We start from the raw sequence: 16,631 nt of genomic DNA on the forward strand, positions 1-16,631 counted from the left end.
ATTGTATAAGTGGCCTTGCCCCAATCCTAGTTGTTCTAAATGGGCTGCAGCTGTGATGTCCTTAATTGGGTGGCAGCTGTGGCTAGTGAAGATAACTGGGATAAAAGGGGGGGGGGGGTGGGTTGGCTGGTTAGGGAGAGCTTTGGAGGAGCCCTGATGAAGAAGCAGGAGCAACACTGTGAAGAGCTGCTTGTGAGAAAACCGCCCACAACGTATGGGACTCTAAAAATAAGATAACAACAATATGATAACAACAACTGGTGACTCTGATGTGATGGAGATATGCAGCCTGAAGAGCTGTGGAGGTTAAGAGAGCCAAGAGCTGTGAAGGAATGTGGCCTTTGAGTTGAGGAGCTGTGACAGCAAGGAGCTATGAGAAATATGGCCTTTGAGTCAAGGAGCTGTGGAGGTACATGGCCTTTGAGTCATGGTGGGTTATATGTATTGTAACTATATAATTGTTAAAAGAAAAGGGGGAAATATAGGTGGCCATTGAATCTTAGTATGTATTGTATAGGTGGCCTTTGAGCCATAGTAAGATCTATGTATTGTACAAGTGGCCTTGCCCCAATCCTAGTTGTTCTAAATGGGCTGCAGCTGTGATGTCCTTAATTGGGTGGCAGCTGTGGCTAATGAAGATAACTGGGATAAAAGGGGGTGGGCTGGCCGGTCAGGGAGAGCCTTGGAGGAGCCCTGATGAAGAAGCAAGAACAACACTGCTGTGAAGAGCTACTTGTGAGAAAACTACCCAGAAGGTATGGGACTCTAGAAATATGATAGCAACAACATGATAACAACAATTCTCAGTACATTTGCTCCTGTAACTGTGTTTTGAAACCTGCCTTTAGCATCCATTTGAAGTGTGGGCATCCATACTGGATACCTCTGGCTGGTACCAATCCCAACAATGCTGCTTGCAGATTGACATTGCCTCCTTGTATACAGCAGAAAGGCTCATTCTTTGCCTGGGGATTGTATGAGCTCATTCACATCCCTCTCTGCAGGCACATGGGCCAATTTCATGGCCCTTCATTGCTTTTTGAAGTTGATAGGGGGAAACGTTAGCCTGTTCCCTGCTCCTGTGTCTGTCTGGTCCTCTCCCTCTATGCTCTATCAGCTTGTACAGGTTTGGCTTTTTTTTGAACTCCTGGCTGAGCTGCTTCAATTGACTCCAACAGCAGGAAACTACACAATTTGAGGTTCTTTCTAATGTAGTTTTCTGCAGTTATGTGAGGGAGGATGGCCCACAGGGGATCTGTCCCTCACTGTCACAAGGCAAGCAGCAGGAACAAAGGGCTGGAGGCAGGGAGAGAGGAGGCAGAAGTGGATGTGTGCCCTGTTGGTGCCTGTGCACTTGTCTTGTGAGGTTGTCCTTGTGAGGGATGACTAGGTCTTAAATTATATGTGTTACTACCGTGACCTGGTCCTGAAGGTAGGTCTTTCCTAATGATCCTTGTGAAAGAGCTGTGTGAGCACTTTCTAGAAAAGAGAGGGCCCTGATCTTTTGGTTAAAAACCCCTTTTAAATGGGTTGTCCGTCCTTATTTTGTAAATGCATGGTCCCCAATGCTTACTTTGGGGTGAACAGTTCCATCACCATGCCCAGATGACAAAAAATAGTGATAGCACATCATAGTTACAAACCACTGTAGTTAGGTATTTCTGCGAAGATGTTTGAAAAAATGAGCCTGTCCCCATTTATAGACACATGGAGAAGTTAAAATGACTTTTTTAGTGGCTCAGCCACTGAGAACAGAGTCCAGCTGACACTGTGGAAGAACCTATCTTTCACCAGCTCATTTTTCAGCCCATAAGCTGCAGAAACCTGCAGTGAGATGTTTTTAATCAACCAGGATTTTGTATTGAGCCAGGTAAAATCTTGGGCAGCTGCAACAAAACCAGCTCCTTTCCTAGTTTATAAATGCTGAGAAACTTGTCAGGTACCCTCTTGTGAGAGAGGATAATATGGTGGATGCTTTGTCATCATCAGCTATTCAGAAAGCATTGCACCTGGATCCTGTCTCTAAGCCCTCAGTGCCTTAGATAAGACAGTGATATAAAAGATGAGTGTGTGTTTTTGTGTGCATAAAAGCCTGGTGTTCAGGGCTTTAAATCTGCCTCCTTGTGAGGAATGTCTTGAGAGCCATATGTCAGCTTATTATTCTTCGCTTCAGCACGGGATACTTGGTGGCTGACTACTTCCACCTATTTGTTCCAGAATTATGGCAGCTTTATTTGGGTGATAATAGGAGCACTGTGCTGTTTTATGAGACTGTAATCCAATTCTCATGTGGATGAACACTCTTCAAGGCCATGCAGTTTATCCTGATGATTCAAGGAACTGAATTGCTGACCAAAAAGTAGTGGTATTCCTTCTCATGTTGTTATGCTCCAATTCTCCACAGGCCAAATAAATATTCAAAATATCTGTGATGTGAGAAGAAAGATGATAAGGAGATGATGGGAATGACAGTGAGGAGCAGAATAGCAGAAGGAGATGGATAGGGGGATATTTTATTGTTTGCTTATTTGTAGGGGGATACAGTATGGGTAAATGAAGGTGGTATAGAAGTTAATCTTATCCCCCCAATGAGTTGCAGCTGGACAAATTACTAAAGATTAGGAGCAGGCCTGATGTTAACAGGCCACACCTGTAGCCAATAAGACCAAGTGGTATAAAAGAGTGGATTGGTGGGATCCGGAGTCAGATGTCTACTGCAAGGACTGGGAGTCAGTGCTTAGAGGAACTGCTTACAGAAAACATTGAGGAGGCACGAAACTCTGGCGGTATGGAAACCCTCGCACTATAATGCTAATAGAACTCTTGATATATAAGACAACATTTATTAGTTATGGCAGTAATTTCTTGATGATATTCCTCATCTTTCACACAGGGAGTGCACCTTCACCTGAAATCCTTTGGCTCTGGGTTAGTCACAAACTATACAATTTCCACAGACCTGAAGAGCTGGAGGTTATTCACAACTGTCAGAGTCCAATCTGTAGCTAAACATACCAGGATTAAAATGCTCCAGCTCTTGCACTGTGCAGGCTCAGGCTGCTTACACACAGAGCTTTTTTTCCTCTGCTCTGCTTTGTTGTACTGCTTGCTTCTGAAAGGGGTTTAAATTGACTTTTACAATTTAAATAATAGGGTTCTGATATAAATGTGCAGGTGTAGGAATAAGCATTATGTAGCAAATAAACACCTACCTGGTAGGTGCTTGCAGTCCTCAATAAGGCTGAGGTGCTCAGGGTGCAGCTCAGGACTGGGATCAGGGTTTTTAATTAGAGTGATGTTTATTATTTGACAAGAAGTGATCCCAGTTAACAAGCTAGGAGTGAAACCAGGATTTACTGTGGACCCATGAATTCACTGAGTCTCCTAGTCTGTAATGTGTGCTACAGAGTGCAAGATATACATTGCTGAGAACTGTCATGGTCCCAGTCTAGCTCTGAGGCTGTATGCAGCTCTGCTGGGAAGGTTTGTGTTCCAATAGGAACTAGTTGGGATTAGGTCTGCAAATGCAGTTTACCTCAAGCATTGCACAGATGGCATTTTTATCTTGGGGCCAGCTGATTCCACAGCATTGGTGGAGGATGTTTGCTGCTTTTCTGCAAGCAATTGGTGTAGGGTGTCTCTGACACTTGTCACCTCTGCACAGACCTGGGTGAATATACTCCCTCTAGGCTTAGTGGTGGATCCTGGAAAACAGAGGTTTGCTGGCTGCTTCTCAGCCCCAGCTTCTGGAGTCAGGCGAGTTTGGAGCTCTTTGGAGGGTTGCCCTCCAGTCACTATAGAGACAGCACTCATGTTTCAGCCTAGAGATTCAGGTCAGAGGGGAGAAAATCTGTAACTCTCATCAGAAATGTGAAACACTTCAAAAAGAGCCTGCAGTGAACTATTTTGGGAGTTTGCAGAGCACTGAAATACCAATTAAAAGTACAATTAATTTAAAAATACCAGATAAACATTACCACTTCTAGTACACTTAGATATTCATCCCTGGTTTGAGCATGCAGTCTTGGTTCTACTGTAATTTTTGCTGTGGACTACTTAAAAGGTGAGGCTTACTAACATCCCAACATCTCTTAGGTCCTTTTGAGGCTGATAAGAAAAGAAGCATTCAATAAAAGCAGTGCTTTCAGTCATTATTTGACTGTGTATCTCAAAGTTATCAATCTGATAAACATCACTGGCCATTTACTCCAGTGTTGTGCAGGAGGAAGGCTGCTTGCCCAGGCACTGGATCTGCTATTGATTTTATCTTCTGCTGGTGGCTCATTAGCACCTTTCAGACCAGCAGTAGTCTCACAAATGCTTGACTAGGAATGCTTTAGAGGATTTTTTTAAAATAAAATTAAGTAATAAGTCCAGGAGCTAATTAAACACAACATTTGGTTTTCTACAGTAGCGCATGAATCACAAATTAGAGACCAGGATTAATTTATCTCTTAGTGACAAATCTGTGTAGCTGACATGCCATGTTGGGGGCAGACACATATATTTATTCAAATAGGTCATGGATAGAAGATATGTGCATTAATTATCCTATGACAGCTGCAGCCACATTCAACAAAACATTTATCTGCCTAGAATAAGGTAAATAAACTCTCTTGCTCTGAGGGATGCTTTTGGCTTAGTGCTTCCCACACAGCTGAGAAGCACATCTGATAACCAGTGCTGCAAAGGACGTGGAGCAACAAGTCCTGGTGAAGCTACTGAAATGGATGAGCAAGGATTCTGGCATTAACTGGGAACCAACTACCTGTGTTGGTGTTCATGACTGCTCTGGTCCTTCTTCCACTGCCCTTGTCAACAGGTCAGCAGTTAAATACACTGTCTCACTGGTGAGGCAAGAGCTGGCAGGGGTGGTCCCAGTCAGCTCCAGTGCCATTAGTCTGTGTCAGAAAACCCTCTGCCACACTAGTGAGGGTGACAGCGGTGTGGCAATATTTATAGACGTGCATACTTTGTGACAAATGACCAGTGCCTTGGAAATGAAAGCTGAATAATAAAAAAATCTTCATCCCGAAAGAAAAATAAAATGGATCACACAGGTATGCAAGCAAGATGAAGGCAAATCTGAAAATAAAGGCCTCTGGGGAAAAAGAAGAGTACATTTTCCAGTACATGAATTTTGCAGGGAAGGGAGAGATGATGAAGCTGGTAGGGAGATGACTGGGGGCTGTCACAGCACCTAGCCATGACAGGATGGCAGCTCAGACCCTGTCCCCCAGCATGGACTCTGAGGCAGGGCTGCTTGCAAGAGATACTCAGGCTGAAATGCCCTTGGCCTCACCAAAGTGAGATCAAGGTATAATACCTTGGGAGAGGCTGCCCAGAGAAACTGTGGATGCTCCATCTCTGGAAGTGTTCATATCCAGGTTGTATGGGCCTTTGAGCAACCTGGTCTAGTGAAAGGGGATGGCCTTTGAAAGTCCCTTCTAACCCAATCATTCCATGATTCCCCGGTATTGTCCATGCACAGATATGTAAGTGGACACCCGGGTGCCTGGATAAGAGGTTCCATAGGTTCTTTGTGGCAGCTGGCTTAGGAGGAAACAAGTCCCTTTGGGCATGGCTGCCTTCTTCTAATGACTGGAGGTTGGTCCCAGAGGATGAGCTCAGAGGGTGGGTCAGAGCTGGGGATAGATAAGGAGAGGGTCCTTCCTCCCTCAGCCATCAAGGGTACCTGCCTTTCTGCTCTTGCTGATGGAGGGATGTCATGTTTTGGCTGCTGATTTTCCATCCTCTGAGCTGCAGGCACATTTTAGGTCCTGTGGAAATTCCTTTTTGAGGTTTTCTTGGTGGGGAGACTTTTAAAAAGTTTTGTGTTAGAACTGAGAGATGAATGTGATTTTTGGGTTTTTTTGGTCTTTAGGTTGTTGTGTATTCTTTTTTTGATTAATAGTTTAGTACATTGTTTACATATTAGATTTAGTGTATAAAGAGAGGTACTAAGAAGTTATGAGATACACAGGTTTAAGGTTTTTAAAAATTTTGTTTAATTAATTTTAGAGCTTTTTTTATTAATAGTTGTTTGTTCATGCAACATCTGCGTTGTGGCTCTGCCTAACCAATCACTCTGTGCTACCAACATTGTAGAAAATGGAATAGATGAAGAACAAGAAGGAGCTCAGACAACACCCAAAGTCCTCCATTCCTGTCTTCTATCTACCTCTACACTAAAACCCCAAAACTATGAGTTTTTCACCCTGTGATAAACTACACTTCTATCTATATCACACACTCATAGATTCCAATTCATCCCAAAGTCTTGAAATATTTCTTCATGGATGAAGGCTAAAAGTAGTGTTCTCCTGGGAATCAAGACCTATCAGGGCAGGGAGAGAAATATTCCCTGTGCCCTGGGTTCCAACAAGGTCCCATCCTCAGCAGATGGATTTCCTTGGGTCATTGCAAGGAATCCCAGGATCTGCTGGGCTGAATTACAGAGGCTCTGTCCAGCTTGTGACCTCTCACGAGTACCCAGCATGGAAGAAGAGCACAATTCTCTTCAGGAAACAGCATTCTAAACAAAATTATCAGAATAACCTGTATTTATGAGCCCTTATGGGTGTCTGAATAAACTTAGATTATGAGAAGCTAGGGCAGCTTGCTTAAACATGGATCCTGTCAGTAGATAAGGAGCTCTCTAATCTCCCCCTATTTTGTTGCTATGGTTGGTAGGTATGTCCTTGTAAATTTTAGAGGACCAAGATAATATTGAATGGACAGTATAAAAACAGCTGGATCAGCAAGACACAGGGAAAGCTTCAGGACACAGGGAATAAGCCGCATACATCCCTTCATAGCTCTGTCCATCTCACAATGTTTAAGCTATTATGTAAACAATTATCATTGTGTACATGAAGGATATTTTTGTGCTCTATCCTTTGATGTGGGCATTGCTTGGGTACAGCTGAGACAAATTTTCAGCTGTGTCAGTTTTTAGCTAAACATGTAGCTTAGAGATTACGAAGTATTAGGAATGAGCATTAATGCTTGTCAGAGCAGGAGCAGGTTCCACAGGTGGTGAAGATATCTCCCCAGCAGCTGTCATCCTGCAGGCTGCCATTCACTTTAATCTCCCTGCCACACATATTTCTCAGGCACTTGGCAGCCCCTCAATTTCAGTTCTGAAAATTATGTGCTTCAGAACTTTCATGAAGAAATTTAATAGTTTGGTTACATTACAGGGAGGAATCTATCATAAATTGTATTTCTGAATTTCCTTAATAATTTTTTAAATTACCCACTTAGTGTGTGAGTCACAGTGTGTCCCATCTCAGAGCTATGGCAATTTAAAGGTGTCTAATGAGAAATCCTTTTTGGACAAGCTACTCTAAGGGCCATTCAGAAAAGTTCTCCAGTGAATTCAAAAAGTTTGGAGGGATACAGAGCAGGGACACTTCAAATGTGCATGAACAGGACTTGGGCATAACAACCCTGTGAACAGCTTCACTGTGTGTGTACCTGCACCTGTGTTGACAAACAGGAGTCTTTCTTTTCTTTCTTAGTGTTGTCCCTCTGTCTATTAATTTTTAAAATAAATTTTCATACAGTTTTCAAATCCTGTAAGCTTTTTTTAATTTTTTTTCTCCTGCTTTTCCCCCCTTATAACGCAGCAGGCTCTTTTTCTTTAGCTGTAGAAAGGGGTCCAGTCATCCTTCCCAATTCTGTTCTTGCTCTTCCTTGGTGTCCAAAGCCAAATCCTAGCACAGTCCCCTGCCTTGGCCTGACCTTATTTCCCCATGCAGCAGAGTCCTATCAGGAGCTGGCTTGCACAAGAAAATCAACCCTTTAAATGGTGAGAATTCCCTATGGATGTGTGCAGGCGGATAGTGGGAACTCTGAGGGCTGGGGATGGTGGCAGAGTACCCCAACTCTTATGTACCACATATTTGAGCCAAGTCTTGTCCTTGAAAGTTTTTACATTTATTTTTATTTCTTCATGGCTCCATGTGTTCCGTTATATATCCTCTCAATATATAGAATACGTATGGAGGGCAAATATACTATGTTCTTTATTGTTTTCTGTGGAACTGTATCCTCTCGATTAGGCAGACACTTTAATATAATCCAGACTGCTTAAACTAGGTTACCTGAATATGATGATCCAGAGAGCATTTTAAAAATTCAGTGTAGTGCCCTGCACAAATACTTCTAAAAATTGTCACAATATCAAAACCTACACCTTTTCTTTTTGCCAAACTTTTCATAAGAAATAACAACCAGCCTACAGAGGAGACACAGTGGACCATTATCATGGTGCTAAAGCCTCAGCATTGAAATCAGAAGCAGGGACACCATTGACTCCCTGTGCAGGCACTTGTAAGGCACAGTTCATCTGACCCACCTGGTGGGGGATAATTGGTCCCTCCAAGCTCCAATTCTGCCAACTGACTATAAAAACACTCTAGACAGCTGTCTCAGAGCTAGGCCTTTATGTTATCTGGAACTAGTTGAAGACATTTTAACCAGAATGGCTACTGAAAAAAAAAAAAAAAAAAAAAAAAAAAAAAGAAAATTTAAAATAAAACAAAAAGGATAAAAGACAATTTTTTTTTTTTTCCCCTGGGGAGAAAAAATCAGATCCTTTATAGTACATAGGTCAAAAATAGTCACCTTAAGAAAGCAGTGAAGCTGTATGTAATGTAAATTATATATTTAGGCAGTCAGATGAGAATATTCTTTGTGTTCTACATATGTGAATAAGCCTAAACTGCTGGGCTGGAAAGGCACACTTGATTTTGTAGTGGAGAAATAATGATAATCAATTTCAATAATCTTGAAATACCAACATATAAAGTGAAAAATTTACATCAAAATTTACACAAGAAAATACCCCAGACTTGAATAGCCTTACCTTGAACACATATCCAAATCTGTTTTACTACACAACATTATAATTTATCACACAGTAAAATATAGTTATTTTCCATGGAAAAATAAAAGATATATAGCTTTAGGTGTTATTGATATTAGGTATAAATAAAAGTCATACTCAAAGCATGGTCTTCAAATTAGCAGTGAAATCTTACTAATTTGTATACAGCAGAAAATTATACCTGAAAATCACAAAATGTTTTTAAACTGCTTGAGGATTGCTGCAATTACTTTTGTAGCAGCTGCTTTTTGTCCTGAAAAGGGATTTCTGTTCAGCTGACTTCTGTCCTCAGTGTCACACTACTTTTATTCTACAAGAGGGAAAAGGGACAAGTAAAATGCATATTTGTATCCAGAGGAAGAGTCTCAGGCACAGCCTAGTGCTGTTGCTTTAAAAGAGTTATATTTTTGCATCAGGCACTGCTCCCCCCTGCATTTGTATCTGCATTTGTGTGTTTATGTGTCTCTAAATGCACAAATGATAAGTAGCTACATCGTTTACATTTTTATGGCTGGAGCCCTTGATTGAATTTTCATAATGCCAGGAGGGCCCATTCGGGATTCAGGTCCTGCTGTGCAAATACTCGCTGAGACATCTGCCCCAAAGAGCTTGTAACTCTAAGAGGATAAGATGTGGCAGGAGAAATAATTAGGGGGAGATGCAGTGACTCTCTGTGGTTACATGGGGGGTCATTCCGCTACAGGATCAGAACAAGTCTTTGTGCTTGTCTGGCACTGATTTATTGGTGAATCAGCAGCACCATTCTGGTTTTTTATCCTGGGCTCACAGCCAAACTGTCCCTCCCTCTTGTGCTCAAGGCACAGCGTCACGATGTCCCCAGCCACACCTGAGCTGCACAGCAATATCAGCCCCTTCCAGAGAAGACCCCCAATGCCACAAATCCATCCTGGTTTTCCACATGCACATTTCAATTCATGTAAGGAAAAGATTTTGCTGGTTTTGGGTTTCTTTTTGAGGTAGGAGTGAGAAAGAAAACATTTCCCTGCTATGGCCTTGTTTCTCCATCACACCTAAAAGGGAGGGCAGGTAAAAGGAAGCTCTCAAACTTCTCTGTCTTTCTCCAAGGAGACATTACCAGGAACCACCAAGGAGCAGTGAGTTCTGGCATGTCTCTACATGCCACCCTTCCCAGCTCTACAGGTCCACCTTCCACAATGCTCCCAAAACATTCCCAAATGTTTTCCACAACCTTCCCAAAACACCAGCATCTCTGTGCCTCAGGTCCAGGCCCTGATCTCCAACATGCAGCCATAGCTGAGCAGGGAAGGAGGGATATTATCTTTGGATCTGGATCAAGTGACATGAAAAGCAAGTCACAGGAACGTCTCTGGACCCCCACCCTCTCTGGGGCCAGGGTCATTCTGAAAATTAGATGCCTGCATTTGCTCAGGACAAGAAGTGTTGGTTTGCACTGGTGATTCTTGCAGAAATTTTGTTCCTCTGTGTTTGCATTAGTTGTCAGCCCTGCTGCCTTGGGGATGAGCCAGATCATGACTGCTGATGCACTCAGTTCAGCCCCTCTGTGGGCAATGGAGGTACAATCATGATGGTACAAGTGCAGCCATTTGGCCAGTTTCTCCCACATTTTTGTATCTCTGGTGAGAAACTGCCCAGCTGATCAGAAGAGTGAGCAAAACAGACTGCTTTCTTAAGACCTGCTGAAGTCACTTCTGAAGATCAGTAGGAGCAAAACCTTCTGTTGTGGTTGTAATATGCAGCAATGAGAATAAATGCTGCATATTGGTGTGATTGTCCTTTGTACCTCCCCGGCAGAATTATGTAAAATTCCAAAATCCCTCACATCCTCATTTTCTGCTACTGTACAAAACCATTATTTATTTACAGTCTCAAGAAGTGGGCCCATGGGAAACTCAAGAGTTTCAACAGGGCCAAGTACAAGATGCTACACCTGGGTTGAGGCAGCCTCCAGTACCAACACAGGCTGGGGGATGAAGATATTGAGAGCAGCCCTGCTGAGAAAGATTTGGGGTGCTGGTTACTGAGAGGCTAGTCATGATCTGGCAATGTGAGCTGGCAGTCCAGAAACCCAAATATATCGTGGGCTGCACCAAAAAACTGTGGCTATCAGGACAAGGAGGTGATTCTGCCCCCTACTGCACCTCCATGAGACCCCACCTGGAGTGTTGGATCCACCTCTGGGGCTCCCAGCATAAGAAGGGTGTCAACCTGGGAGGTGTCCCTGCTCATGGCAGGTTAGACTAGGTGGCCTCTAAAGGTCCCTTTCAACACAAACTCTTCTAATATTTTATTTTGGTGTTGTCACTATTCCTGTCAGTCTGGCCCAGCACATCATAGGAATTTGGGAAGGCTTTAGACAAGAGTTTCAAAATGTCAACATAATTTGTGGCTAATGCCTGAGTGCCTGTGGCCAATTAGTGCTAATGTTCTCAACCTAGTGCATGCGCTTTCTTTAGTTAAGTCATCCCTGCCTCTGTCCCTCAGGGTTTGCATATGCAAACCCCTAAGCAGCCACAGAGGTTGGGAAGTTGATGTTTGGGTAGGTAGTTTTAAAAAGTGGAAATCCGCTGATGGATCTGTGGGGAAATTCTAGGTGCTTATTTGCATTCAGTTTTTACATGTAGAACAAGAAAGGTTACTGGCAGTCATAGATTTTCAGTACAGTGCTTATATAATGGCATGTTTAATTGAGGCTCAGGTTTACTCCTTGGCAATGGACACAGCTGATAAATTGGCATAAGCTTCTTGTCCTCCACCTCTGATGCAGGGCCAAAGAGCATTTTGTATGTCCTTCCTTGTGTGGTTACACTTCTAAACCAAGTGTAACCATCTGACTTGGTTTTGTGGGTTGGTTTACAAAGTCTTTGTGTGCAGGGCCTTCCCTCCCCACAGCTGTGCTGGGCAGGTGGACTCATATGTCCTGCCTTTGTGGGGCCTGCAGAGGTATCCCAGAGCATAAGCTGCCAGACAAATATGAAAACTATATTAAAGAAGCAAAAGGAAAATTAATTCATAGAAGATGAGAGTATCACCAGAGTTGATATGGTTTTTCTTCCCCTCCCCGTTTCATTGTCCCTTCTGCCCTCCCACACACACACAAGTCATTGGAAAGTACAGGGCATTTCATTAGGTAGGCTTGGACTATCTGCTGGGCTCTTTAAGAATTCTTAAAATGGACATTTCTGTCTTCTCAGAGGTAGGGATCAAATGAAGTTTGTGCACCTTACAAAGCCAGCCTTGTTCTCTTCTTCAGTGGCACTGTTGCGAGGTCCTGGAGCCCCATGTTGCTATCGGGGTATGCCAAAAATCTAAGTATCAAGATATGGCAGCAATCTGCCACTGTCATGCTGAAAGCAGCCCCTGGGTTTCTCTTTGAAATGGTTTCTCCCTTGTTTGTGTAAAAAGGTTCACAAAGTTGTCGATGCCTCATCCCTGGAAAACATTTTAGGCATCTTCCGAAAGAATACATAGCCTGGAGGTATGACCAAATGAGTGTGCTGAGTAATTGGTCCAGAAAACATCAAGTAGAGCTGAAGATGGGCTAATACAGAGCTTCATTTAAAGATGAAAGCAAAACCTGCCAACATATTGTTGCAAAACCAGAGACAGTTCATTTTCTATCTCAAACACCAAGAACCACACTCCATATTGCAGATATTAAGGTAGGACTTGAGTTAATAAAACTTAGGTGTTGATATGCAGTACAGTCTTAAAAGCTGATGTATAAGCCTGATTTTACTTTAAAAAAACCCTAAAACTTGGTGGTTTTTTGCTAGAATAACATGAAATGAAAAAACAGCTAAAATGCCATGTTCATCGTTGCCTTCTCGTGGTGTATCTGCTGTGTCTGGTGTCTCAGGAGCAAGTACTTGAGAGCAGCGCTGCAAGTGTAGTGCCCCTCCTAGAGTGTTAAAATCAATGCAGCATGTGTTGAGAGAGGCATTTTCTTTACATCTTTTGGATGGTTGCATCATGCAACATCTCTAACAGCTAGCTCCCTTCTTCACCCTAAGACCTCATCCACAATTTGAGGCTGGACAGTGATCTCAGGGGAAATCATGCTGTGCTGTGCAGAAGTTTTTGAAGTCACCTTTATGAGTAGTTAAGGGTGGATTAAAATACAATGGCCTATTTTGGGAGCAGAATGGCTTCCTCCTCTGATTTCTGACAGAGTATTTTCTTCACAGGCCATCTTCTGCCCTAGCCCAGAGGAATGCTCTTGTTGCTTTCCCCATCTTGCTCCTTCTTATGTCAGGGATGGTTTCTTACCTCCTCTCCCTCCCTCAGCAAGCCTGCTGCTTTCTGTTTGCTCTTGTTCTTCCCAAGCTGGCTGCAGGATAGGCAGGAAATGGGTTCCCCTGTGCCACAGGGGAGTCACAGGCTGTTTGCCAGGCACTCAGGCATGTGCTTAATGGGGGTGGTGCCCTGGTGGTCTTGGTCTGGTGTCACTTGGACAGCAGCCCATACATACAGGGGTTGGATAAGGAGAAGGGTCCCATGAGAAGCTTGAGGCAGTACGTGTTCCCACTGATTAATGGACATTTTGGGGTAGAGAGCAAAAGTAATGAAACATGAAATAAGGCTGTTATAAAAATGTGTTGTAGGATTCACTCTGTGATCATACTTTTGGACTCTGAATATTACATTGCTAATATTTTTGTATTGCTGTTGGCCAGGATATTTCAGCTGGTACTGGGACCTCTCTAGATAGATCTTCAAGTATTGGACTCATGCTTTTCTACAAGTCTATTTCCCCCACCCCGAGACAGCCCATATTTCCTGTAATATATGCTATTACTTAAAGCTGTTCCTTACTTGGTGTGACTAAGAAGAGCTTCACTGAATAATGTAATGGGCAAAAATTATTTTGATTTCCTATGAACTGTGGAAAAGGATTTGGAGTGGTGAATGAAAAACAAGCCAGCAGTGCATGCTCACAGCCAGCCATATCCTGGGCTGCCTCAAAAGAAGTGTGGCCAGCAGGAGATTCTGCCCCTCTGCTCCACTCTCATGAGACCTGGAGTGCTGTGTCCAGGTCTGGAGCCCCAAAACTGGATAGAGTCCAGAGGCAGACCATGAAGATAATCAGAGGGCTGGAACACCTCTCATATAAGGAAAGGCTGAGATTGTTCAGCCTGTAGTAGAGAAAGTTCAAGATGACCAGATGACCTGATCGCAGCCTTTCAATGCTTAAACAGGGGCTTATAGGAAAAATGGGAGGTACTTTCAGTAGGGACTTTACCAATAGGAAAAGGAGTAATGGTTTAAAACTATAATAGGGCCTAGATTAGATATAAGGAAGAAATTTTTTACAATGAGGATGGTATAACACTGTCACAGGCTGCCCAGAGAGGTAGTGGATGTCCCACCCCTGAAAACTTTCAAGATCAGGCTGGATATGGCTCTGAGCAGCCTGGTCTAGTTGAAGATGTCCCTTTGCAGGGGACATCTCATTGCAGGGGGACTGACTCTGTGGCCTTTAAAGGTCCCTTCCAAGAAAAACTGCTCTATGATTCTGCAGATTCCATATCAGAAGTGTGGAAAATCCTTGTGAGAGTGATCTTGTATTGCCCCGCCATCACTCTTCAGGCAATCACTAAAGGCACTGAATGGAGCCTTACTGTGTAAGCTGCACTTTTAGCAACCTCTGGAGAGTGATCCATCCCAGTCAGTACCAGAGCTGTGCCTCAGCTCCTTAAAAGCAGGCACGAACATTTGAGTCTGTGTCTGATCTACTTACCTTTTGCGGTCAGTGGAGAGAAACAGGCACTTGTAGGTCACAATTCACCTTGTCCAAATGCAAACATCAAGAATAATTCAGTGAATCATACTCTAAAACGGCCTATTTCTTCCCATTATAATGGAAAATTATAAAATGAGGACAAGGTGATTAGCTATATGCATACCTTTACCCTGTCAATGTCTCCAGGGAGGTGAGATGAAGCACTTCCAGGCCTAAGATGGGTTTTGATCTCCAGAGGGTCTTACCGCTCTTCATGGCTTAGGAAGAAAGACAGACAGGTCTTTTGCTCAGACTACACTTATATTTTAAGTTAATAAAATTAATTTAGGATTACTCCCATCCTCAATCTGTATCTGCCACTAATAGACTAATATTTTTTCCCAGAACTGCCCATTCTCCAAAAGATCTACCATGGACTCAGGAAGCAACCTCAGAAACATTTCTGAGAATTTCACACTTTATTTATTAGTATTTTATTTAAAACTTTTTATTTTTAATCATAAATTTTCTCCTTTGATGATCAGTTTGTAACCCAGAACAGATTGACTCTCCTTTGGCACTAGCTGGGTTAACCTGAGTACTCTAATGGCAGGGAGGTTGTGCCTGGCTGGTTGAGGGCAGGTTTAAATCCTTCCTCCGTAAATGTTAAATTGCATCAATCTCTTCTACTTCAAACACTTGTTTGTCCAAAACTTGAAGAGCGAGAGTATTGCCTGCTGGAAATTATCCCCTGACACTACATAGAGCAGCAAATTTCCAAAAGTATTTAATGCTGCTAAAGGTTTAGTTATAGTAAACATTAAAAGGACAGTTTTCTTCAAGTGGCAGCTAACTGGCTGTACTCGGAGCTCCAGATGAATCCCCTTGAAGACATGGAAGGGGAGGAAGCACACATAGAAGACCAGCAAGAGGAGAACAGTGAGCCTGCGAGCCTTTTGTTTGTAGCTAGCCTGCGTGTGCAGCCCAGTGGCCAAGATGCCAATGATGAGCACGTAGCACAGGGTCACCGTCAGCAAGGGCAGGAGGAAGGCAAACACAGTCAGTCCCCAGTTGTACCAGCGACTTGTGACGAAGTCCTCAGCAGCAACCAGGTCTGGGCAGATGGTCTTGTTCTGCCTGTCTCTTGGGGAAATCAGGACGACCAAGGGGCTGAGGGCCCCCAGGGAAATCATCCAAATGACTGCACAAGTCACCACTGCCCATCTCTGCTTCCGGAGGAAAAGGGATTTCATTGGGTACACAACTACCAAAAAGCGGAAGATGCTGAAGCAGCTAAGGAAGATAATACCACTGTACATATTGAAGTAGAAACAAAACTGAATAAACTTGCACATGAAGTCTCCAAAAATCCAGTCATTTCCATTGGCATTGTAGTGTATGAAGAAAGGAAGTGTGACTACATACAATAGATCAGTGATAGCCAGGTTTAACATAATGATGGTGCTGCTTTTCCAGGGCCTCATCTTAAAACAGTAAACAAAAATTGTCGCAATGTTTCCTGGAAAGCACACCAGGAAGATTAGGCTGTAAAGGATGGCAACATACAATTGCACCTGTAAGAAATCTTCATCCTTGCAGCTTGTCAATAGGTCTGCAGGGCTGGCCTGAGCAGTAAAATTGCTGCTGCATTCAGATGCCATGTTTGCAGAAGTCTCCTTAAGACAAAAAATCAGATATTTAGTTTTAATTGGTTTGTTGGAACAAATGTTGCCAGTTAAACCTTTTGTTGCTGGAGAAAATGTACATTTGAGAAGGCACAGTAGTGAGTGAAAATAAGGATTTGCTAATGTACCCAGTCTGACCTAGATAACACCATTGAAATGTTTAATTTCACCTTTTCCTCTCTTTTACATTTAATTTTGATAATTATTAATTTTACTCTTTCTTTGTTTAGCCTCCTTCATTGAAGAAGACAATTACTGCTTATCTGCAAATCTTCGGGAGTAGGCAGCACACATTCAGAGAGCTAGAAGGAGTTTGGGCTTAGATTTTGTA

At 43.0% G+C, this 16,631-nt stretch overlaps 1 protein-coding gene across 1 annotated transcript; it reads right to left on the reverse strand.

Annotated features, from left to right (window-relative positions):
- Positions 1–15,301: 15,301 nt before the first annotated feature.
- Positions 15,302–16,276, reverse strand: LOC131554809 (2-oxoglutarate receptor 1-like). The gene has a single exon (XM_058800405.1). It carries the CDS (start codon positions 16,274–16,276, stop codon positions 15,302–15,304), a length of 975 nt encoding a protein of 324 aa, XP_058656388.1.
- Positions 16,277–16,631: the final 355 nt, after the last annotated feature.

This window comes from Ammospiza caudacuta, chromosome 2 (assembly GCF_027887145.1).
Source record: "Ammospiza caudacuta isolate bAmmCau1 chromosome 2, bAmmCau1.pri, whole genome shotgun sequence".
Classification (NCBI taxonomy): Eukaryota; Metazoa; Chordata; class Aves; order Passeriformes; family Passerellidae; genus Ammospiza; species Ammospiza caudacuta.